The following is a 26,315-nucleotide window of genomic DNA, read 5'->3' as shown; positions in this document are numbered from 1 at the left end:
GGGAGGCCTCAACCAAATGCACACAATACTGGCCCCTGTGACACTGTCCATGCATCCTGTTGCTGTCAGTGCTCTTTCATCTCTCACTCTCTCTGTTTTGTGCTTTCTCTCACTCTTTCCTTGAATTTAGACTCATTTCAGCTCCTAATATTTAGAAGTCAAATCACTGAAAACCTTTCTAACCTTAATTTCTCAATTTCATTGAATGAAAATGAGCAATTTAACAGTTAATCAGGAAAAAAAAACTATCAGCTAAATATGATATAAATAATTATATAAATTTAAATATCAGCAATAATAGCAGTGAATTAACTGATGCGTTAACATTATAATTTATCTATAATTTTTTTTTTTTGTCTCTCTTAAACCACATAATGCACTGCTTTGCCAAACCACTAACCAGAAACAATGGACATCAGAGATGTGAAACCAGAAAGAGGAAAAAGAAAAGCAGAGCCAAAGACATGGGTGTGAAAACAGGTCATATAAGCTGTTGCGTTTGTGTAGGACCAATGAAGCAGGGTGGGGTGAACAAAAACTATATATAACTACAGTGAGGGTACTTTGGTGTGGTTGCTCATCTCTTCACCCTATAACTGACTCCAGCTCTATAAACTAAAGAGGTACTATAGTACAACCACAACTTCCTCTTACCTTTCGTTAAAGCCCAAGTTATACAGAGACTGAAAGCTGTGCTGGCTTTACAGAACCATTCATAAATTCATAATTGATCTCAAATAAACAGGTTTCCCACAAGTATTCACTCAGATTTTTATTCACTTCACTAAAGAGTTTAGATACAGCTTGTTCCAGTACTTTGTTAAGAAGTAGTGAAATAATCACAACCACATCCTAGTTTTTAAATAGCAACACTTTTTAAACATTGGAGCATGTTGTGTTTGTTGTAATGGACCCATTTAATGGTCCATGTTTTTGCAAAAGTAAAGCAAATTTTTGTTTGTTTCCCAACCCTGCAATAGAAAGCTAACCTGTGCAGCTGTCACCATGACAGCTGGGATAGGCTACAGCCTCAATGGAAAAGGTGATGAAAATGGATGAATGTTTCTTTCCAGCTTGCCAGAATGGAAGATAATATAAGAGAAGCTAGGGCAGCACTTCAATCTGGGGTCCTGCTGGTGATTAATGTGTGTGAATGTGAACCTGAACTTGATGGCTCACCTTTGAACACTGGAGGCCACATGCAGACACTAGTGAAAAACGCACAGACACCACACACAGAGTGGAAGAAATAAATAGCTCAAGTGTGAGGGTGGTGAGTGTGTATAGCGTGGGTTGTATCTGTAGTGGGATAGCACTTTTACAGAATTTCAGACCATGTTAATAGAAAATTAGTTTACATGATCTTGCCATGAATAGTAGCAGTTTCATATTCAGCAAAAATCTTTTTTTTTCATGCACTGATGAATGTGTGCAAAGGTCTGGGGCACCTTACGCCATGACTCTAACCTGAGTCCCTCCTTGTCTTTGAATCCATGCCAAATTCTTTATTCCCCATTTCACACAACATCATATTAATTCTTCATTCCTACCTACCCTCATCCTGCTAACTTTCTCCTTGTCCTTACTTCAGTTCCTATGTCTCTGGGCTTCTGTACTTCTTTTTCCCTCGAGCACCATCACTTCTCCCCCCCCCCCTCCCACAGGCTGCACAGTAAAACAGGAGCATGCAGGCTCATGGGAGGCCATTAACCACCAGAAATGCTGTCTTACAGCTCTGTTGCAGTGCAAACGACTGCAGATTCCTTTACACATCCATGAGCCCAATGTGGTAGACCAGCACATAATGTAGCCATGCTTCAAATGACTTCTGGCCCTGCATATTCAATACCTACTGAGCTGTGGTCACAAATGTTTGCAGGTGTGTAAATGAGAGATAGGTGTGGTCCTACTCAAAATTAATGGGTGCCAGAATAGAGCGCCCCAGTTAACTTCCTTGTAGTATTTCCATTATAGTTTCCATGAGTGTAAGTGACTTCGAGGAAAAGAGGATTGCTTGGCCACAGTCTTTGTTAGGACAACAATGATGAAATTAAATAAAATCTTTGTCCTCCTGGCTCTTCCTCTGTCACAGACACATTCCATAAGGCTGAAGCTGGCTCCCAATTTTGCATGTGGTCTGTAAGACAATACCATCATTATGAAGTGGTACATGCCCAATTAACCTTTAACCTTTATAGGCAATATATGATGGGGGAGGCTCAGCTGTATCGCTGATCTCGAAAAGTGCACATACACATACTATAGACACACACAGACTACAACTTAAAAAAAGAAAAAACACAAGGAGGAATTTTCTGATAGTCACATAAAATAGCTTAAAGCCTTGTGTATATGAAACATTTATTTATGAAGCTGTCAGTGAGAGGCTTGATTAACCATAGTGGAAAATAAGAGGTAATAGCATCACATTTGGGTTTCCTGTAGCACATGCAGAGCTGCTCCACCTCCACTTTTTAAATGGAGAGTTTGCAGGAACAGCAAAGATATACAAGCACAAGTACAGACCTTTTTTTCTTTATGAAAGAATCCAGATTCAATTCCTTTGACCTTGCGCCTTGACGTTACCCTAAAAGCTACCTTTAAAAATGAGCTATAAGCTGGGGATTTTTTTTACAATGTTAAAAGAATAAAAATACAAGCAATTATATATTTAAGCTCTTAGTCTAAAACAGCAGAGAAATATGATCTAGCTTGTAGCTGGTAAATATATGATTGCATTCCTATCTGAAATGGGAAACACATGGTACAAAATATATTGCTTTACAATAAATTGAAGTTATGTCCTGCATCATTCTTACTACTTAATGTAACATAGAGCTACTGTTGATTTATGCAGATGCTATTGACAATACCATAAAAATCCCACTGAGGTGTCAGCTTTCTGCAAGATGAAAAATATAATAAGATGAATACTGCTTTCTCTTCATTGCATCAGATGCACCAGTTATATTTCAAGTACAGACAGCCTGCTTAGTTAACACGATCAGCATAACACTTAGTTAATTTAAGTTTTCAATAGGAACATAAGTTTGTACTTTATGTCTTTCTTCAAATTGGCTTCACAGTTAAATATATTATTATCTTATTAAAGAAGTGTCTTAAGACACCTTTGTGCATCAGTGCATGAATGTCTGTGTGTAATGTAACAGAGCCCCGCTTAACTGCTCCCCAGAGACAGGCTTGAAACTGAAGCTAAGAATAGCCCTGGCTGCATTACCTCTTGTAAAGGGGGAGATAAGGGTGAGTTGGAAGGAGAGGAAAGAGGCAAGGGGGCAAGTGACACTGTGCCGCATGGGAGATGACAAGTAGACACGGGAGCGTTAGTCCATTGCAGGACAGCTCTTTTATCTGGCACAGATAGTATATACACATGACCTAACCAGTGACCCTTCCAACCTCTCAGAGACAAGAATGCATGCATATGCGCACAAACACATGCAAACACACACATATGCAAGCTGTTTGGGCACCTTACATGTCAGACATGCTTAACTTTTGTTTTTTGGAAATTACATTTTAATTTTTAGCATTTTTTTTGCTTGAGGAAGAAGAAATGGTGTTTAAGATGCTCAATACCATTAGGTTTAGTGGCATGGCGGGTAGCAGGTAGGTAGAGATACATGAAGGAATATAGTAGCCAGACGTTGAGGAATAAGTTCTTGATTTTAAATTGTAGTGACCCAGGATTATTGGCACTTTTTAAAAGACAGATGAAAGCTGCATTACTACTACTCACTGCTGTAATTCCAACATGTGCTTCTCTAACAGACCAACGGGACTCTGTTTGCTCGTTCTTTGTTGGGTTTTTTTGTGGGTTTTTTTTACAAGTGTCTGGGTTTGAGAATAGATGGATGGGCACACGGAGACACACAGAGGAATGACAAAAACAACATATCTCTGGGTGCCATACGGTGTGATCTGTGCTACTCGCATGTCACACTGACACATATGCACTCACAGTCTTCTCAGATGTCAGGTGAGAGGTTGTGACCCTGCACTAACAGCTCTGTTTCCTTTACCACTGAATATGAGAACCTCCTCCAGGATCTCTGAATGGTTCAAAAAAGGAAACGCTGCACTGAGTGACCTGTCAAAATAGGTAAACGACAGCACGCCAAGGAATAAATGCATATGTGAACAGTTTTGTGTGTCTGTGTTGACATTAAGAAAATGGAGACATGAATAGCTATATTCATCCCAGCAAAACAGCTACTCCAGGCGTGGTACTGCAGCAGTATTGGTAGTGATGTCTGATAATCACCTGTCATTTGAGATAATTGGGTAATTGGGGTAATGGACTTCACTGTGGTCCACTCTGAGCTCATCATTTCAAACAGGTATGGAAGGTTATATTTATACCATCTACACTAGCTGCCTAGGCATATAAAAGGATGAGCCAGAGGTAATTAGTGTCTGCCTCTGTTTTCATTTTACAGACCAGAGAATGACCACTGAGACAGATAGAAGAAAAGGATTTTAGAGAAAAGGAGAAAAAATAAAGAATGAGCTAAATACAATAAGCAGAATAAGAGCTAAATAACATAAATAAATAAATAAAGCAACCAAAATGCTTTGCCAGGTGTTTAATGGGGACTCAGGGTTATTTAGTGTATGACACAGGGAAAGACAGAACGCATTACCATAGCAGTCTAACATTATGGTCCCGCTGCTATTACAGATTTAATGACACGCTGTGTGGTAGCCAACTACATTTAACCCTCTCATCTGCATAATAGTGCTGCCCTTACAACACTCACAGCGGAGTAATACCTCATTGTAATTAATCTCCCTCTCTTTATCTCTCCCTTGCACCCATTCATGTACACACACTCACACATTTACGCACAAGAGAAATTGACCATTAGCGCACATTTTGCAAAAACGAAAGCACTATATAGTTTATTCTGCAAATTTGTCCATGTAAAATATTATCAAGCTAAACCAATGTATCCCTCTGACATTACATACCACGGGTTATTATGTGGGCTATTAAAATCATGGCCATGTGGGAATTTACTCTATTATCTGTAACTAAAGGTGACAAAGCACGTATAGTTGTTGGGTTGGATGCAGAAAAAATGTATTATAGGAAAATATTTTATTTGCAATCTCTACATTGGTGATGTAAATGAGGCAAGCAGCCCAGGTGAATGAATTTTGAGTCCATAGTCTTTGAAACTTTCTATCATTGCCTAGATAGATCAGGCACAAGTGACAGCAAAGCCGGTAACCGGTGAGCAGCAGTTAAAAACTGGAAAGACTGAATGAATCGTATTAAATGACACTTTTCGCCGAGAATGCTTTGCCATTTATCAAATTTATTGAGACTTTTATTTCTTCTCTTTCTCTTAATAACACTCGGTCACGCACACATGCATACATACTTATATACTGTAGGGAGCAGGAATCTGAACCACCATAAAATTCATAGCAGGTTGAATGTGACCTCCATTTCTTGCGTGAAATATATTCTCTGCTTATTCCTTCACATATTTCAACTTTAAGCATGGCCGAAAGAGCCATAAAAACGCAGTGAGTGCAGTCATCTGTCACTTGCAGAAGGCTACCGAACATTGTCTGTTCTGATGATAGCAGTGCCCTTCATGCTTGCCAAACTGGTGGCTTGGTACCTCCTTATTATGCAGACACTGGATGTGATTGTGAGCATTTGGTGTTCAGATAAGGGTTAAGGTGGGCATTTGCTGATCCTAAGGATAATTTTGGATGTAAATCCTTTAACTAAATAAATAGGCAACTTTATGCCTTTCAATATATATAGATACTTGCAAATTTCTTTAGCACATGCAGAAATATTAATCCATCAGGCATTTGTGTGTTTTGTGTTGGTTGGCCCTCATGTTGGAATGCAGGAATGTGCCTGCCATGAAGCAACATGACAACCGACATGCACATGGATTTCAGAAAGACATCAAAGACTGAGCCATATGGGTAGGGTTACCAAAACCACAGGAAGGAAGACGGCAGGAAGGAAGCCGAAATGAAAGAAAGCACATAAATATATATATAAAAAACACAATTCATTTTACAGTCTAATATAAATAATAACCATAATAGACTACCATGTGCCTGGTGATGATTAAGGAAAGTAATTAGCTTGCAATGAATGTAGAATGAGCTCATTAAGACAAATGCAGGGAGACTGAGGCTTATCACAGTCAAAGACACACTGGCAGCTTCTCCTTTATGAAAGCACTGAATCATCCGTCTTACAAATCTGTTTAAAAAACCAGGAAGCTGTGTGGCGACCTGCTGTGATCACCAGGCCATGACAGCAGTGTTTTGAATGATGAAGTAATGCATGGGTTGAAGAGCAATGGATGTCATTTTTCATTTACATATCTACACAAAAGGCCTGCAAACTGGACCATTTCTCCTTTGATTGCTGTTATTTTCTGAGCCATCTGAATGAATGGCAGTTCACCGAGAAAAGGAATTTCCCTCAGTATCAGCATGGCCCACCATTTATCTCTACAAGTAAAGCTGATTAATACTGAGAATGCCAATATTCACTTCTTACACTCTACTACAGTGCCATACCAAGCATTGTTGGCAATTGTAAAGAAAAAAGTGTCACATCAAATATATGTCGATTTAATATTGCACTCTGCGTGCAGTAAGGTTACTGCAATATACCTACTGAGATTGTCTGATTTTTGTTATTATTAAGCATGTGGCCTCTCATTTTATTGCTTTTTCTGGAAGTGAACTTTGCCCAGCTTTGGTCTTATGTAATCTTGTTGTGAATTTGGCTCAGCACCTGGCAGCTTAAATCAAATTCCCCTTGGTCTCAATAAAACAGTTCTGCTTGGAACTTATCCACTGTGAGACAGAAAGGAACATTGTGCGTGCTATTGCAAAAGAACAACTGATTCTGCGAAAAGGCCAGTGTGGCCCTTGTAAAAATGTAGCGGGAAACCAAGGTAAGCATGCAGAAGTTCTTGCATAAATGTTTTGCTTTTAAGTAAACAGACTCTCCAAATTCATTCAATAGAGACATGAAAATCGAGGCGCGAGTACTTTTGATTGTGCTTAGCAGTACCAAGTGGAAATCCACAGCGCTACAGCTGTTATGGTGACAAACATTTTATTTAAGCTTTTGATCTCCCATCACTGGCAGCTCAACACCATTCACACCTCTGGAAAATACTTAGATCATTCCATGCATGCACATACACGGTTACACGCATACCTTGTTTGCTAATGTGTTAAAAAGGGCAATGATACTTTTCCACTGCAAAGGTCCTTACTCTTCCTATACCAGCCACTAAAATTTGGGCTCTGCAATTTTTTTCTTTAGCTCAATGTAATTTGTAGTTTCAGTGCAGGTGGAAATTGTAATAATTAAACATAACATATAACTAGAGCAGTACAGCAAACATCCAGATCAGTGAGTATAATGCATTTAGAACTACAACAATATTTACGGATGTTTATTTTTTCTTAAATAAATGACAATAAATTTTAAATAAATCAGAGTAAGCGTAACAAAAAAAAAAAAACAATAAAAATAACAATTAAGCACATGTAATATATGAAATTAAGTCCAAATAGCTGTAAAGCACTGATATAGTTAAATTGAACAATTCAAACCATGGTCAAGGTGTGCACAGGTCTGTTATCAGGTTTGGTGATTTTTCACATAAAAGCTGAACCAGCTTAAGCACATATCAACTGTGTATGACTCAAAATCAATCACAGAGAAAATGCAAAAATAAAACTTAATTTTTAAAAAACAAATAACAAAACAATTAAGAAGCAGTTTTGCACATACTTAGCTCCGTCACTGAGTAAGCAAGACAAGCTTCAACGTGATTTTTTTTAACCTGTTGTCACTGGTTATTCTGCTTAACCACTCCAACAAATGTCTAACCATAGAGTAGATCGAAGGCAGAGTCAAAGAGGAGCATTGCAAGGTGTTTGGTGTCAGCTGTCAAATCCTTGGTGGCATGATGTCATGTGGTTTGACTGATAAAGGAGGAGATGCCATTACATGCCACCAGGCAGAAGAGGTATGCTACAGTAATTCCCTCAAAGTATCCACTTTTCTCTTTCACCTCTCTCTTGCTCTGCTGCCTCCTCTCCCTTTCCTCACATTAACACCTGATAGCTGTGACCACTTATCAGGTATCCTACCCAGTCTCTAAAATCAAAATGTTAAAAAGCTCTCACGGTTTTCTTATGCACTCTTTTCTTTCCTTCTTTTTAGGGGGTCCCAGTGTTATTTTTCAAGAGTTTTACAACTGTCAGACAAAAGCATCAAAATTACCTTTACTTCTGTGTCTGTATGTGTGTGGGGGACAAACTGACACTCATGGCTTAACCGCTCTATGCTGGCTGGCATTTTGTCCATGACTCCTACTCTGTCTAACAGTAATGTAATAGACAAATAAAATGAGACATAATAGGGATGAGGCCACAAATATCAAACATACTTCTGTAGATTAAATGAAATCTAAACTGGCTGAAAAGAAATGAGAGTAGACATCTGCGCATCCTTTTCTTACAGTTGATATCTATTACATCAGGAAAATATTTTCCAAATGAATTCAGGGCAGGTCATGTGGCTTGACAGCAAAACAAGGATAAAGTAAAGATATGTGACCAATTGGAAAACCAGATTAAAAGGCTAAAGGTCAATGAGGTGTGGCATCAAACTGCACTGAGAGCCATATCGATTTCATGGATATGTACACTGTGGCCCCTGGGATCTGTGGATGCCAGCAGCAATATGAGACACACACACAAGCAAGTGTGCACACACGAGGGTGCAAACTCACATAGTCATATATAAGCGCAACTAGTTAGGAAGATTTTCTGTTCTGGTGTTACGTACACAAACAGCTATACTGACACTGTGCAATTCCTAATTCAATAAGCCTCATGCTGATATAGACATTCGGTTTAGATTGCCATGCCATTAATCACATATGATGAACTGTATAACAAATGTTTTCTCCGGCTCTCTACCTACACAGCATCTAGAATTTCAAATATGAAACATGAGTAAAGTAGATTCAGAGATAGTAATGGTCTAAAAATTAATTCGCAGCAGCCATTCAATCAAAATTACAGAACCCATGGACTAAATCTTTTTTACAACTGGGAATATCAGCTATGCCAATATAGTCAACAAGGGAAATTATTACAGATTTTTTTTTGTTAATATTCTAAAACTATAAAATGTTCAGTGTTACATTTATTGCTGTGTCTACACAACAACTAAACAACTTGGTAAAGTTGAAGAACCAATTTCAAATTGTACCTATTGGCACTTTTACTAGGAGTGCATCACAAAAACACATAATTTATTCTCATTTCTTTAATAGAACCTATAAAAAATACCAAAGATAAGAGACTCTGACAGGCATAAAATATGTATTTTTGCACCAACAATGTGATTCCCAAAGAGCTATTAGCCAAAAACATGCCATATCTCAGCATACTGTTCAGTGTGTCCTTCTGAAGAAATTGGAGAAGCAGAGGACGAAAGAAGAAAAGACAGGCCTAAACAAAACTTGCAACCTAAGATGAATCATATCTGAAAGTCATATCCTTAAGAAATGGGAAAAAATCCAGCAAAGAACTTACACAGGACCTGAGAGATGCATCTGGCTCATCAGTTGATTCATCTACTCTTTGTCAGGCCTCATATAAAAATGGCCTCAGTGGAAGGATGGCTGTCAAGAAGCCATTCTTAAGGAAGGGAATTAGGGAGAAAAGCTATGGTATGCCAAATTACACAAGCACTGGACTGAAAATCAGTGGTCTTATGCACAGAAAATTCCAAGTTTGAAATTTTTGTCAGGTCGCGAGTGTCTGTAGGCATCTGCAAAACACGGTGGAGGCTCGGTCATTGTTTTTCGACATGCATGTCAGCCAGTGGTGTTGGAGAGCTTTTCTATATCGATGACTTTATGATTGCAGAAAAACACAAACAGATTTTAAACAATTTTGCAACACCATCTGCAAGAATTCATTTTTCAGCATGACAGAGATCCCAAACACATCCCCAATGTAGTAAAAGCATATCTGGAAAGAAACACACACAGTGGAAGACTATCAATCACTGACTGGCCTCCCCAGAGGCTGAACCTCAGTGTGGAATTATCTTGACAGCGAATACAAGAAAAGCCAGGACAATTAAAAGTCCTTGAAGAAGCCCAGAGAGCTATTCTTGAAGACTACTTAAAGAATTGACAAGAAAGCTTATCTAAGAGATTTCAGAGTATGCTAAAAAAAAAAAAAAAGAAAAAGAAAAAAAAAGTTAGTCATACCAAATATTACAACAAAGCATCTTAGAGCAAATTTGTTCTAGCACAATGAAGAACAAACAAAAGTTTCAAGAATTATTTTTCTTCACATTCCCAGTCATCTAAATTCCAACTTCAACCACAAACAATTGGTTTTTTTTTTTTATCTTGATGAATGAAATAACCACCCAGTCATATTGAATACTAATACCTTTATACATCAGTGCGAGACTTGTCAGCAATAGATTAAAGTCAACAAAGTATTAAACTGTGCCAATGCCTACCCAGAGTAACTGACAAGAATCTGACACTTTAAACACACACTGTCTATGTTTTGACATAGCTGAGTTCATTACACTGACAACCTGTCTGGAAGTTGAGCCCGAAGGCTGTTTGAAAGGAAAATATAAAGAAAGCAAGAGGGACCATTTGTATATTGATCTCAAAAATCAAGCTTGAAATCTGAGTGCTTTCGTGACACCCCAGCATGGAAAACTGTTGAAAACCCTCCATCACATGTTCTGGAGGTTTTCCATGTTTACTAAAGCTCATCAACTCTCTTGCTGATTCGGGGTTCCACAGTATAGAGCAGATACTGGAGGTGATTGCTTCCAGTCATGCACATTAGTCCAGTGTCTCTTCCCCTTCATGTAATATTTCAGTTTCTCTTTACTCTCATTGGGACTCCGCTACAAACCAAGGTACACATGACAGTCTCACATTTAACAGATGAACCTACACAGATAAACACCAAAAAAAAAAAAGGAGAAGAAAGATGAGAGGGGGGCAAAAAGCCAAAACATGCTGGTGAGTAAAGTTAATTTGTAAAAGTCTGGTAACCAATAGACCTTACATAAACCAGACATGGAAAAACAAAGCAGAAAATGTTGAATAAATATTGTTTTTACTTTAATGGCATAAGTGCTATCGCTTAAAAATACAACTAAAGAGTTTTTAATTATATTCAGCAGCACAAATATGGAGGATAAATTCTTTTCAGAGACAGTTTCTGGCTCATTTGTTTTGTTTTCATTTTACTTGCGTCAGAGACAGCATGGTGTGGTGGACATGACAAAAACCTCTTTCTCTCACTGAAGACTTGGATTTGTGATCATCGCCTCATCTGTGGTTAAGCTTAGGAAACAAAACTCTTTAGCAGGGCAAGGATTGCAACACAGAGTTTGTGGCTTGCCAAAAACCTTTATCTAACAACATTTTCTCACTCTGTTAAATAGAAAATATGAGGTAACACTGGCATTTGTTCGCCCATTGTGCCATTTCAATTATTATTTTAGGGCTCCAGCTCCTTTCACTGTAAACTAAGGATCTGCACGTTAAGCTTTCTTTGTGATATATGTGAAATTCAAGTTAAAGAAATTGTGGAAACTTCTGAATAGTTTTAAGATTTGTGTCTTTCTCATGTTCTGGTAGTGAAAACCAATTACCAGATAAACTAGATTAAGCTATAAGAGACAGATCAAATAAAAAATATTCACCACTGGTAATCAGTATGTGAGCCATGTACTGTATAATTTATTTTCATATAATTCTTCTGTGATTTTACTCAAGAAACTTGTACGAACAACGAAATAAGAACTTGCCCGTACTTTACAGTCCCAGGGACTTTTAGACTCTGAGAAAAACTGTGAACTGAATAAAATCTCTCTTAAGGACAGTATGTTTGGTATATGATATTTAACAGCAGTAAACACACTACACCCAGTGCAGGTAAACATACATCCTGACTGAGCCCTGTTTACAAAAACTGGCCACAGCAAGGGAGACCAACAGGGCAGAGGCAGACATCTCTTCTGCAAGGAGGTTCAAAGGAGCTCTTTGTACAGCAGATGAAAACATCTATCATAGGGGGTGTTTAGAATATTGCATGTCCTGCCACAGATCCCGGAGAGAAGAGAGATCACTTATGTCTGTAAATGAGGCTGAGGGAGCACAGGTAGTCATTACTCAGAGGAAACAACTGTTTCTACCTCTTACTCACATACCTCTCTCCTTCCAATACCCGCAGGCCACCATCAATACCGCCCAACCCGACAGCTATCATAGACCACTTGGCGGTCTCCACCCATGCTCAGAAGTTCACTGTCAACGCCTGACAAACACACATCTGCACAGCTGTAAATGCCCTGTAATATAGAACCAGAAACACCTCCTTGGTCTGACATCTCAATTCCGCTCTGTTCTCCCTCTAGTCTTCCTGTCAAAGTTTTTGATATCTTGATTCAGGCATGGCACTGTGGAGGTTGTGGAACAGGGTTCATTAGAAAACACCTTTGCAAAGGAGTTTTGCACCTGGGCACATGTGCATGAAGTGACGTTAATACTTTCTTGGTGTTGTCAGGATAATGGAAGCTGACAGATTCAGGTCAACAGGTATTGCTATGTGATTTTTGTTTTGTTTTTTTCTTGGTCCCAACTAATGCCATGCAGTTTCACTTACACTATTGATAATTGTTTTTGATGTGCATTTTTACTTTAAATCAATTGAAACACTGGAATGTGTTGTTCAGTTGACCCAGGCTATAAAAGGAAAAACACTGCTGTTGACAGTTTTATCCTTTAACACTAGTAATGATTAATTCTTGTTGCACAAGTCAATATTAGTTCATATAGTGCCAAATTACAACAACTGCCACCTGTAGGTGCTTTATGTTGTAAGGTAAAGACTCTAAAACAAGCACTAAAACACCTACATAACTTTGTAGATCATGTCTAACCTGTAGATCCCGTCTATAGACCAATTCTTGCTGTAGTTGCCCATGTGGATCACTGATCACAGAGAAACCAATTTTTACAAATGTAACTGATGGAGAAAAAGAAGTATACTGCGTACGTGTGCCTTTGTCTGTGTGTGAATACACTGTAAGGCTTCGCTCCAGGGGATCCTAAGCACACTTGCTTGCTCATTACACCAATCACATCAAATTAACCACTTCCTTCTAGAGATTCTGGTTCCTTTCCATGGATTCTGTTTCCTCATTTAACCCCCACTGTTTCTGTCTGCCTGTCTAGAACAGCAAATCACTTCACTCATGGGTTGTTTTCCAGCCAAATGTGAGGGTCAAGTTAACTCTGACCACACATAGTATGCTTATGTCTACAATTACGATCTCTTATGGCATCTGACAACAGATCTTCTATGCAGGATAGCACATTATCATTCAGCCTTATATATAAATAAGGAACACTAAGTTGTAATAAATAATAAGATAATAAGTTGATGCTGTTGAAATGAAATCATTAGCAATAGCAACACTGAGCAGTGAGCTGATAGTTTTTGGCAGTTATCACCCTTAGTGGTCTTTCAAATTGTTTTTTTGGAGAGTGTGGTGGTACTGTGGCAGTTGGCTGTGATGGTCTAAAGAGGGGAAATGATCATGCCACAGTACAGGACAATGTGAAGTATAAATAAATGTTTGGTAAGCTGAACTAATTTTGATTTAAGAAAATACATTGTCTTAAAATATGCATGTACATTTGTTTATGTGAAATAAGTTGATAAACAATATATATATAATTTTTTGATGTAATAATATTTAGAAGAAAAGATTTTCTAGTTTTTATAAAGTCCTCTTGCTGTTTCCTTTTGGGGGAGATGCAGTTTATTCTTTACAGCTGACTGATAAATAAACAATAGACAGAGAGGAAGCATTTGAAATATTTATTGTCTTTGTTACAAGAAGCTCTGAAAATCACTGTGGAAAAGCACAAAATGGGAGACCTATTTATACAGTTAGATAGGGAGAAAGTAAGCACAATAAAATGTGTCTCTGTAAGAAAAACACAGTGTCCATCATAAAGGCAGTTATAGCTATTTATGGTGCAGTTATGGTCTATGAGACAATGATAATAATATTTCTGAAAGTCATATTTTTTATATATATATTTGGGTTTGAGACTAATTTTCTATGTGACTCTTCTTCCAGTATTTCAGGAGCTCACTCAAAATGAAATTTAAGACGTTACCACTAAATCAATTAAAACAGGACTCCCATGACTGTGATGATGCCTTTCACAGAAGAGCCTTGTCATTTTATTTTCAGCCTGAAATACAAGCACTGTGTATCATATTACTTCCATTTTTATGTAAGTCTGTACATAAAATTCAGGTCAGGCACACTGGGTTGCATAATGCTTGGTTTTCATGCTCATGCCTCTGACACTGATGCCATCTCAACTTTTTATTTTTATTTTGGGAAATCTGTAACTGGGTTTGATCACAGCCTTTTATATTTCAAATGGTTTCTACTGAAGTTGCCACTTTCTCTTCTTCTTCTTGTCTTTTACACATTCACCTTTACACACTCACACACACAGGGACACACACTAAACAACAAACCAGCTGGTCCTGAATCATTCTGACATCTGCATACAGTGTACAGGGACTCGTGTTGCTATATCAGGAGAGGCTCAGCTGAGCTAACCCTAACTAATTCTGAGTATGCCTGTCATATACTTGAGACTGCCTGTAACTGCAGCAGTAAAGTTTTTGCATACTGATTTTATCTGTGCACAGAATATAAGTAAGCAATAAATTTAAGGAACTGAGGCTCCAAGACACATTTATTTAAATAACGTTCACAAACAGTTAGAATAAAAAACCCTCTATTGCACCTACAGTACACAAGAGTAAATGGATTGTACAAAAATATGTCATTTTTTTTTAGAATAACATCATAAATGGTTACTGTTATAGGTCAGTAATAAGACTAAACTTAGCATGCTATGTCTCCTGTACATGTCATATCAATATTTACAGTCATACATAATGAAAGTAATGCCATCATCTTAATTCCAATATTACAAATCCTAACTTTTAACGTCATTAAGTGACCAAATGTAGTATTAGCCCTATGAAACTTTGGAGTAAAACGAGCAACAGCAGTCAGTCAAACTATTGGAAAGAGCAGTCATGTAGCAATCCTTCATCAAACCAGTACTACTGAGGCTTGAGTGATGTCAATGGATAATTTATTTACAAAGTTAACTGTGCGTTTTCCTGTAACATACCTCTACTACTTCAAGTTGTTTGCAAAGTATATTGCATTTTTGTACTGCATATTTCACTGATCGTCTTTCATGTCACTTTAAGAGTTAAAGTTTACTTGCTCATCTGACACTGCAGTTTCACAGTTCTGAGTCACATTAGCTTGATCCTTAAACCAGTAAATATAAACATCCTTAATGTTTCTATATCCTGTCGCCTATTGTTCTGCTGTCCTCACTACCCTCCCTTGCTTCTGTTGTTCTTTCTTTTCCACATTCTCTCTGTGGTGTCTCCTGTTCCGGCTCTTCTTCATTTCCTGGATGTGTTTCCATTTGCCATTTCCTAAGCCTCGTCCTCGAACCCTCAACGGCCTCTTATCCAGCCACAGTGCATCGCAGTACTCCTCTAGAGAGCTGAAGGGAGAGCTCATCGCTCTCAGGTAGTCTTTATATCGCTGACGTGCCTCTGTTCCATGGTGTAGGCCGCCGGCAGAGTCGTCACTCGGCTTGGCTTTTCTGTCTAGCTGTCCATTTGTAACAACTTGTAGAGTGACACGGAGGAGAGTATGGGTGAAGTGTGTGTGCTCTTGAGCTACACAGATATACACACCGGCATCAGAAGCATGAAGGGAGCGAATTAGGAGACCTCTTTCCGTGTGAATTACTCGATCATCAAATCTGACCTGAGAGACAACAAGAAACATATAAGAGCTACATAATGACAACCCACCACCACAAACCCCAGCTAACACATCACCCTCCTCAAACACATACATTTGTGAAAATTTGTAACCAAGTTGTGTAAAACAAGGTAATGACCCCTAAAACGGGAAGCATATGGAATTAGGTGTGGCGAGTATAGTTCACGGCGTGGGTGGGCACAGGTCATTATGTGATGAGAGATCTTTAGACGCATAATGAGAGTAAGCGTTGAGCGCTGCTGGGAATGTATGTGCTTGTCGTTAAGGTAAGTGGCATGCTAATGTTTTTGGCCCTATTTCCGTCTAGCATCCACCACGGTTCATCGGATGATGTGACTGCTGTCAGAGCCTAAAAAAAACACAGCTGTGTTAAGAGGACACAGAAAGAGCATGAGGGAGTGAGTCCAGCATGTGTGAAAGTGTGGCTGCTTCAAAGGGATACCTCCCACAGCTGCACTTTGACCCCCGGAGGTGTAACTGATAAGAAATGCAGAATATTACCATGCCTTTTGCCCATGTGCTTGCTGTGGACTTGTTTTACCATTTTTTTCTTACATACACAGGTGTCTCTGTGTGTGTTTATGTCTGTGTGTGTGCGTGTGTGCATGTGTGTGTGTGTGTGTGTGTGTGTGTGTGTGTTTGGATAGCTCTGTGGTGGTTTCCAGATCTGACACTAATGATGTGTAGTCAAGGCAGAGGCACACCCACAGGTTTCAGAGTCTTTCTGGATGTTGTCTTTTGCACACATTAGACCTACTAGCCAGTCTCATACCACATTCTCATTTCCTGACACACCTGACTGACTTGACAAAACATATGGTATACGTATTAAAAACATAAAAATCACACTTACGTGGCTCTCTGTCCTCTGCCTTTTAAAATCATCCAATTAGCATTCATGTGCCTATCTGATTGCTTTTTAAGTCGCCTGCACTCTTCCATCTAAAACCAAGGCATCTGTGACTAAATAGCAATGCCAGGCTTTTAAACTTAGCCAGATGGTCTGTCTTTATTTGTATGCCTGTGTGTGGATATGTCTGTGTCTGTGTGTGTGTCTGGGCATGCAATCACATCAGCAATTCCTACAAGGGAAAGCAATCCAGTGTATAGTGTATAGTGGTGTATAGCGTTCATAAACACACTTAGATGCTCTTCTGTTTTAACAACTTTGCATGAATAAGAGTAAAGCAATGAAATGTTATTTAATGATGAAGTTTAAACTGTTAAATGAAACACAGGCGAGAATAAGCATTTTTTGCAGTTTACCTCTAAGTTAAGAAATTCCCACCTAAGCTGAGAAATAGGTGCTTTGTGCTAATGAGCATTGTGCATCACATTTAACCTTTTCCATACTTTTCTTATTAGAGATTACCTAATGGGCTAGCATTCCAGGCTCCAGGAGGTAAACGCGTGTGCACAAACATGATGTGAGAAAGATGGCAAAATTTCTTCTAGCTCACATCTTTAATAGCTGAGTTTTACTAGGAGATAAGAGGAGGGACTGAATGAGGAGATTATGAGGAGAGTAAGTTTTAGACTGGGCTGCAGGTGCTATGAACAGCTGGCTGAGGTTGCCTTTATCAAAACCCAGAAACACAGGAGGGAAAACTGTGGGAAATTGTGGACACAGCATGAAAGTTATGAGGAAGCTAAGTAGGCAAGGAGTATTGGGGCAGGACGTGAGCAAAGATTAGGGTCGGCTGAGAAGGAAGTTAACGGCCAGGGAAGATAAAAGGATGACAGAAGAAAACAGAGTGGGCAGAAAAGAAGAGATTGAAATGTGCAAGACACTTAGATGATCACGTGCTTTGCAGCTGTGAGAACACATAAACCACCTTACACAACTAGAAGGCCAAGATACAACTATTACACCCAACTAATGTAATAGGGATGTAGTTTCAATTCTGCATCCAAAAAAGGCCTAAAAACATAGATCCAAATTTTACACATAACACACATATTAGCAAACACACCATTGCCACTAGGTGATTAAAACGAAGAGAAACATCAAGATAGTTAAAGAAATCAAATAACATTCGTTGCAAGAATGCTATGCTATCTGAACATATTCAAGATATCGCCCACACAACTGACTATGAATTTCAACATCTGAAAAGCTTCACAAAGTGTGCGCTTCTCTGACCTCCAGCTTGTTTTTCACTTGAACTCCTTCATTTTATGATCAACGTTTGCTGCTTTGAGGCAGCACAATCTTGTGTTTACTATAATTCTACGTATAAACTGACATGACAAAGAAGTAAAAAGGCCAATAATTTAAGTACCAGAAATTATTATATCAGTATCTTATGTTGTCTGAGCTCACAAATGAGAAAAAAAGTGTTTTAAGGCAATATTGCTCATAAACTACTTTGCTCTTCCACTGTTCAGTCTGCAAATGTATTTGAAAATACTATAGTATAATATATAGTAACTATGTATAGTAACATAATAATCTCATATTCATGCTCCGGCTTTGGCCGTGTATTTTTATAATTATTATTAGCCCTGTTTTCAAACTATAATCCCAATTATCTCCATTATATTTGTATTTTAACTCTTTTGACTGGAAAGTTCTTTTAAGATATGAACCCTTACTTAAAATTTAAAACACCTGAAATTTTAAATCACTCTTTTCTTTATTTGACTCCAGCATTCAAGCTGCCATCACTTTGTCTACAGTGCAACAGGTCACATATTATTTATGCCTACACACACAAACACAGAAAACACCACATTGTGTTTATTGTGCCAAAACACATGGCTGTCCCTGGGGAGTTCTCTGTTATAGTTTTTCACTGTAGGGGTACATAAAGAAACACAGACACATGCATTCATGCACAGACAGACAAAAAGCAGAGCTTTGTGCAGTGTGAGCCCATAAAGAAGCACATGGGGTCTTTAGTGGCCCCTGCACCTGTCACTGTGCTTACATTCACCCCTGAGAGAGAGGACAGAGGACAGTGGTAGGAGTAAATTAGTGTAGCGGGAAGTAGAGAGGTTAAGCACTAAAAGGGCCACTTGCAGTGGGTGCAGGATAGATTGTATGTTTGGATAGGGGGAGGGGAAGGCACTGAGGTGCTGAGTAAGCACATCTCTGTTGTCTCAATGAGAAGACAACTGTCATCATTATTTAGTTCCTTTCCACACCTCAAATACAAATATATTACCTCTTTCTGCTTTTATGCCTTTCTGTTCCCACCCTATTGTTTTTGCAATGGCTGGAAACTTTGCTGTCAAGGCCTTAGACATTATTAAAAATATGGGTATGCAGAGATTTTTAGTACAAATAATTGCTGAGAAGTTCAACACTCCAAAAGCAGTGCACATGAAGTCCACTGTGGTGTGTTTTGATGTTTTGAAGCATTTCTGTGAGAAATTATTGCCGCTGTAGCAAACACTGTTCCTAGGCACTCTAACCTTCCCCACTTTTTGATGTGGGAAGAAAAGAAATGCAACCCCTTCAACATGAACCCAAGAAAAGCAAAAGACTTTCAGACTACAGAAGGAGAGCTGAATCTATGAAAAATGCAGTAATATTCTAACCACCTCTCTGCGTTCAGATTCCGGTCTTTGCATGTACCATCGAATCCGGGCCTGCTGAGATTTGGGGATACACTCGAGAAATGTGGAGTTGCTCTGCACCCCGAAGAGAATTTTCTCCTCCACACTCCCAGTACCAAGACCTGTAAAAAACAAAAGTAGTGTCTATGTTTTCTCAGGTTCTAACAAAGATACAGTATCTGATGCATGTCTCATAATTAGATTCTTTTTTGTGACAATTATGCAGTACCAGGCAAAGGACATCACTGTCATTAAAAACATGTTTGTTGCATGACATGAAAACCCCAACAATGGATACACTAGCACACAAATTTCAGCTGTGTCAGCCAACATGCAAGTATCTTGGACATATTGTCATATTTCTTTGAAAAACTTAGGCTGTCTCCGTTGATTCTGTCTCTTCATGTGATCCCAAACTGACTCTGTAATCTTGACATTGGAGCTCCGTGGGAGCCATACCATCTGTTGCAGGATTTTTTGTCTTTCTTGTCACTGTTTATAGTTCTTCTTGAATCTGTCTGCGGGTTTGGGTTCATTATCAAGCAGACAGAATTTGAAGTGATCAGATGCTTTCCTGATTTTTTAAGAAATGCTTTACAAAAACAAACAGTGGCCGAATCCCTTAAGACATAAAGTGTACATACTGTCTTCTGTGTCCCAGCACTGCATGGCAGGGTCTCCATTCTTGATGTCCTGTCTTCTAGCTCGCCTTGCAAGCAAACACAGAAACAAAGCAAAAAACAAAGAGGGGTATGACCACTTCAGTCTTCAGTATTGAGATGCAGAATTTAAAGTATAAAGAACATTTATGCTTTATGCTCACAGTCCAGTATTCTCCACGAGGGGAGTTTCACAATCTTAGCATCCAGCTAATTTAATATACATTGTGTACATTATATTAGTAGATTATCCACTTATGAAGTCCTTATTAGACATTTATCTGAATTCTATTCTATGAATTACAATTTTAGCATCACCATATTATCACAGTTAAAGGTTCGACAGGAATCAGACATTATAAAACAAACAGCCATAATTAGCCAAAAAAGCCGAAATCAAAGTTGGTAATAACACTGTTATATGAAAATTATGTGAAATTATTATTATTAAGTAAGTAAATCCAGATTGATGTTAACACTGCAACATGTGAAAACTGAAAAACAAAACAAAACAAAAATCAGAAAAGGGTTTTTAATACCTTTCTTTGTGTTTCTCAATACTGCATTTTGTAAATCAGTCAAACAAATAGTTATTAAAATGAATGTTTCTGACACACTTCACTTGAATGCCAAATTTGCCATCACTTGTGATAAACCCGTGAAGAAATTGTCTGAGAATTGCTATTTTTTCAAAAGCACTTAAAATGTAGGGAGGCATTAGCTTTATAGTTGTATAGCTAAAGAAGAAGAACCACTCCATTTTATTTCCATTTTATTCCATAAGATAATCTTGTCTAGTACTACAATAGGATATATCCTACAATAGGATATACATATATATATATACGCATATATATATATACACATATACATATATACACATATATACACATATATACACATACACACACACACACACACACACATACACACACACACACACACACACACAGAGAATTGGGAGCATCATCTTGTTGGCACTTTTATCTGTTTTCCTGCACAAACATTTAGAGTGTACCAGTTTTTTTTTTTAAAGAAGAAAGAAACAAGTTTCTTTGACCTCTGACTTGTGTTGCTCACTTGGGCTCCTTCAGTTTGTATTGATTTCTTCCTCCACTTCCTGCAAGTCCTGTGTGGTGGGACATCTGTAGCCTACATTCCCTGACACTCTGAAGATCTGCTTTCAAAGAGCCCTGGAGGCCTCCACTATTGTACAAACCATAACAAAATCCCCACTGGGCAATAATATGGCACTATGAACCCAAACTGTAGGGCACAGTTTGTTCAGAGCTTGGATTCATGCAAGCAAGCTCACAAACAAAAACACAGAACAGGATTTGATTTTCACCTCAAGGACCACACTCTGCAAGTGTGGAATGACAGTGTCAGCCGAAAACACGCTGAAACATCTTTAATCATTGCCTGAGAAAAATAATTACCTAATGGCTTGGAAAATATTGTGAGGTGAAGAGAATGAAAACAGAAAAAAAAACATTTAGCGAGAGCTATGAATGTCTGAGAGTTCCAGCATAAAGAACTAGCCTTGGAAACACACACAAACAGACACACCCCCTGGCAAACTATGGAACCAACGAGTCAGTGTTCACCGGTCCACATATGCGCTCTAATGATTTCCTTTTATTTTGGGGTTTGTTCACGTACTTGTTTCAGGCTTACTGCTTTGAATTAATGCATGAGAACATTTCAAAAATACAAAAGTACTACAAGTGACATGTGCATACCTCTTAGAGGCAGGGATGTACCGTGCACATGTGTGTCCATCCCAGGCACAGTAGGGATCTCGTGCCAGGCAGCATTCAGCACAAGCCTGGCCATATAGGTGGCATCTGCTGAGTGAAACCTGGGCCAGACCCTCACTTGAACCCACGTAGAGCTGTTGCTATGGTAAAACACAACATTGCTTCAAGACATACAAACATACAAAGCACCTTCAACTTTAACAATTTTACATCATCCACAGAGGACATATCACTATTTTGCGTAAATAGTTAATTAGCTAAGTCTGCTAAAGCTAAAACTATTTTATATATGGAAAAAATATTTGTTCTATATTAAAATTATATTTATTAAAACATTTTCCTCTTTCCTCATTAACATTCTTCATCTATCAGAATATACTTTGTTGTTTGATTTAAATGAAACACAGAGATTTAAAGATTTCCCCTTCTTAGCATAACATTTTCTTTGTACACCATGTACTATTTTTATAAAGCAAAAGATTCTACGCAACATTAAATGCACTACATTTAAACTGCTCTGAGTGAGTAACAACCGGTTTCCACTAAGTTCTTGATCTGTTGCAGATAAAAATCACATTACAATATAGGGCGAAGATGGCATTAATCAACAGACACAAGGCTGCTAGGACAACAAAACATAAACACCTACACAGAACAGTAGACTATAGACGGAAGGCCTTGAGTGAACTGTGTAAGGTGATACTTCTGATTTGAAGGCATTTTTGCTTCGATGTAGTATGGGATGTAATTACAGAGTTGGCACTGAAACAAGCTCATATAAAACAGATCTGGTAGTTTCTTGAAGATGTTTCACCAACTTCGTCAGCTTTAAGCTTGGAATTAATGAAGAAGCTTCTTGGATGAGAAGTGAAACTTAAAGAAATCTTTGTTGCTCTAAAAAGTTCGGTTGCAAGGTTGCTATTAATCTAGTATGCTTTAGTGCATAGTCTTCCTATGGTTTCCTTTGTGGTGTAGGACCAATTTAGGATAGCGTATAATACTGAAAGAATGGCTGCATATAGATATGAGTCTGATATATTTTTTATTTTATTAAAAGCACATGGTTAAGTTTCTTAAATGATTACTACTTTTTGAAAATCAGGTTATAACCTAAAGAACACTCCAAGATATTTTTAGGTTTCTGTGAAGGCTGACATTTGGCTTGCAAAATGAATAGGCTGAATTTCGCAGTTGCAACTGGATCTAGTCTGACTCGCCTCAAAACTCTAGCGGGCAGGCACACAGACACAGGTCAAACACTGCTGGTGATTAATGGAAGCTGTGATTGGGGTTGAAGTGTCTACTGACATTCCTGACCCTTATATAATGAGGCATAAGGGTGAGAGAGCTACAAGAAAATGGGGAAGACTACAGACAGAGAGGAAAACCAAAATATGAATAACAAGATAAAACTATATGATTTGTGCCACACAAGCCATGTGCATATAACTTAATGCATGTGGCTTAATCGAAGCAAAGAGCAAATTTGCATGAACAATTGCGCAGAGTGTGCAGAACAAACCTGTTTAGACGAGATCTCCAAACTAAGGATAGGAGAGGGATTCTGCAAAAAGAAAACAAACTCCATCAACTTTAAAAGCTAATGGATATTAATTATTGGAGGTCAGTTAGTGAAATATTTATATGTAATGAATACATATAAATATTTCACTGTCTTATAAGTCACCGACAGCCACACTAAGAGGAAACAAAACTCAGCAAATCAGGTATAACGTATGTGTGTATTTATTTGAATAACTGTGTTTTGAACTAAACCTGGAACACTTGAAGCTCTTCAAGAACCACTTCCTCTGTTGACCAGTTTTCTTGAGTGATGCTCACTACCTTAAGAATGGAGCCAACATCTAGGGGAGTGAGACAGAAAGAAAGAGGGGTGAAATTACCACCAGAATATCTTCAGAAAGTTGTTTGAGAAGCATATCGATGTTAAAACATAGACTGTATATGTTCATTTCACCCTACACAAAATCTGTCCAATGCCAACGAAAACAACAAGTAATATACTGCCCTCTGCTGGTCAAATGTTGACTTTCACAAAAACTAGGAGGTGTGACTCACCTGTTCCCAGGAACATAACCTCATACTGGCCATCATCTGCCAAAACTCTGTCCACCACAATGTGAGTCAAGGTGTAGTCAACTTTGACACGTGTGAACACAGGACGACCAGTGAGAGGGTAGACAGAGCGATACATCAGAGGGTGGAATCGAATAAATCTGACAACTTCATCCGGGAAGTCTTTAGTGGTCTTGATCCTTGGATCATATGTTTTGCTTGGGCACTAAAATCACAAAAAAATCACAGCTGATTAGTGACCGTATTTTCTATATTTCCTTCCACCAGTTCAACTATGAAGCAGATTCACTCAAACAATTTATTGGTATGTGTCTCCTTCTAGAGGCTAAAATAAGAACTGCAGGAGACAAAGCATATGTGAAACATCTGTTTCACACCTGATGTCAGCACCAAATTGTCCATCACATTACTTCGCTTAATTAATCTTTTTTTTTTAAACAAAATGAAACATGAATCTGATTAACTTGTCAAGTAACCTCATCAAAGTGTAAGTGAAGGTCATACATTATCAGGCTGCATGTGCAGATGTAAGTATGCCCTCCAGCAAACTTTTACATTAAAGCCATGTTTATAATTTTGCAATTAGAAAATTAAACACCTTATCTAATATATGAAAACAGAATAGCTAACAGTGATAAGTACAGAAGGTAAAGATGATTTCTTTTCTTTTTTTTCTTTATGCTCTTCTCTTTGGCATACAACATACCGTTCCAGGACGGGGATATGGTATCCTCCCCTCATATTCTACCCAGCGGTGGTCAGGCCCCTCCTTGTGGGCATAAGGTCCATTAAACACAGCCCTTATGTCTGCCATGCTATAAACACACACTGCTGAGCCACGGAAAATGGAACTGGAGGAAAAGTAAAAAGAACAGGTCAGGTTAATGCTTGGAGAAACAGGAAAGGACCTGAGGTTGTGTTGATAAAAATCATACCTAGAGGTTGTGAAGACTGCATACACTATGGGGGTTTTGTCATCTCTGGTTGGGAGTAGAAAGACATCCTCTACAAAATAAAAAAGAATGAAAAAGTATTTTTTTATTATCAATAACCAAACAGAAAAGATTTAGGCGAGCACCCAACAATAAATTGCAGTATTGAAGAACTGCAGTCAGTAGCAGCGTTAGCCATGTGGTACTGTTGATGCATTTTCGTCCTTTTATGAAATGTTCTTAGAAGACAAATTTAGAACATATAACTGACTTTATTGACCAGATTTTCAGTTTTTAATCTTACAGTCACTTACGGAGCTGATCAAAGTGTGTGTCCACGCCATCTGGCCCAGGGATGGAACACACAAGTCTGGCTTTGAGGAAGGTTGTCCATTTATTGGTCAGACTCCTCAGCCCACCCACATCATTCTGAAACACAACCACACACTCTGTAACAAACCATCGTCGCAGAGTGCAGCTGTCCAACGCGGCTAAACACGAAGTGTAATTAATAATATACATTTGAGCATGAACACTGTAATCCAGCCAATGCGGTTGGAAAGACAACACACAGCATCATAGACTGACTCAGGTTTCCTTCACTAATTATGAAAATAAACAGGTGAACCACATGCCTCTGGAATACATTTGCTTGTTTAACTTGCACAAAGAAGACCTTCAGTCAGGAGTAACTGAAAAGTGAAAGGAAAACACTGAGAAGGGTGAAAAACATAAAAGGAAAACGAACGAAGGGGAAGTGCAGCGTGATGAAGGGGAGAATTCAAATGCTGATTAATAATGCAGGTTTTACTTTAGCATATGAATTGCTGTTTTAAATTGAGACCTTTGACTGAGGTATGGTAAGAGGGTTCAAGTGTACCTCCTTGTCACGCATTGAAAACTTAAAAGACCCCCCTTGTTAAGCTTAGCCAAGTGGTGTAGAAAGGGCTGTTATGGTTTAACACACAAAAAACACACTTGTGCTTAAGAGACCCCCCAAAATGTAAGCACTTAATGGGGATCTTTCACAATGGTGATAATCTTCAAAGAGGATTGATGTAAGGAGCTGTCATTCACAATGCAGATAATGAATATGAACCAAAGTACAAAGTACATGAGGGACACATGGCTCAGAGAAGAAAGGGCCGTAATTCAGACGAATCTCCTTCCAGTCTGCTTTACGGCTTATTCTCAAGTCATAACCACGCTGAAAGCTTTTTTCTAAGAATGCAGTCCTGGATCGTGCATGCTAATATTAAACTGCCATGTCACCTAGTTCCACTTGGAGAACTAATTGGACACTGTGTCA

At 38.4% G+C, this 26,315-nt stretch overlaps 1 protein-coding gene across 1 annotated transcript in view; it reads right to left on the bottom strand.

Annotated features, from left to right (window-relative positions):
* Window positions 1-14,884: 14,884 nt before the first annotated feature.
* The window catches only part of sema3d (sema domain, immunoglobulin domain (Ig), short basic domain, secreted, (semaphorin) 3D), a 28,077-nt gene continuing 16,646 nt past the window's right edge, over window positions 14,885-26,315 (bottom strand). The window contains exons 9-18 of the mRNA XM_063481149.1: window positions 25,321-25,435; window positions 25,010-25,079; window positions 24,781-24,925; window positions 24,057-24,279; window positions 23,754-23,842; window positions 23,500-23,541; window positions 21,960-22,117; window positions 20,203-20,267; window positions 19,544-19,680; window positions 14,885-15,979 (exon numbers count right to left, since the gene is read on the bottom strand). Of these exons, the coding sequence (XP_063337219.1) occupies window positions 15,515-15,979; window positions 19,544-19,680; window positions 20,203-20,267; window positions 21,960-22,117; window positions 23,500-23,541; window positions 23,754-23,842; window positions 24,057-24,279; window positions 24,781-24,925; window positions 25,010-25,079; window positions 25,321-25,435 (1,509 nt within the window). The 3' untranslated portion in view covers window positions 14,885-15,514. The remainder of the gene's footprint in view (window positions 15,980-19,543; window positions 19,681-20,202; window positions 20,268-21,959; window positions 22,118-23,499; window positions 23,542-23,753; window positions 23,843-24,056; window positions 24,280-24,780; window positions 24,926-25,009; window positions 25,080-25,320; window positions 25,436-26,315) is intronic.

Source organism: Pelmatolapia mariae, linkage group LG7, assembly GCF_036321145.2.
Source record: "Pelmatolapia mariae isolate MD_Pm_ZW linkage group LG7, Pm_UMD_F_2, whole genome shotgun sequence".
Lineage (NCBI taxonomy): Eukaryota > Metazoa > Chordata > Actinopteri > Cichliformes > Cichlidae > Pelmatolapia > Pelmatolapia mariae.
The sequence above is the reverse complement of the archived record's forward strand: the minus strand, read 5'-3'. Positions and strand labels throughout refer to the sequence as shown.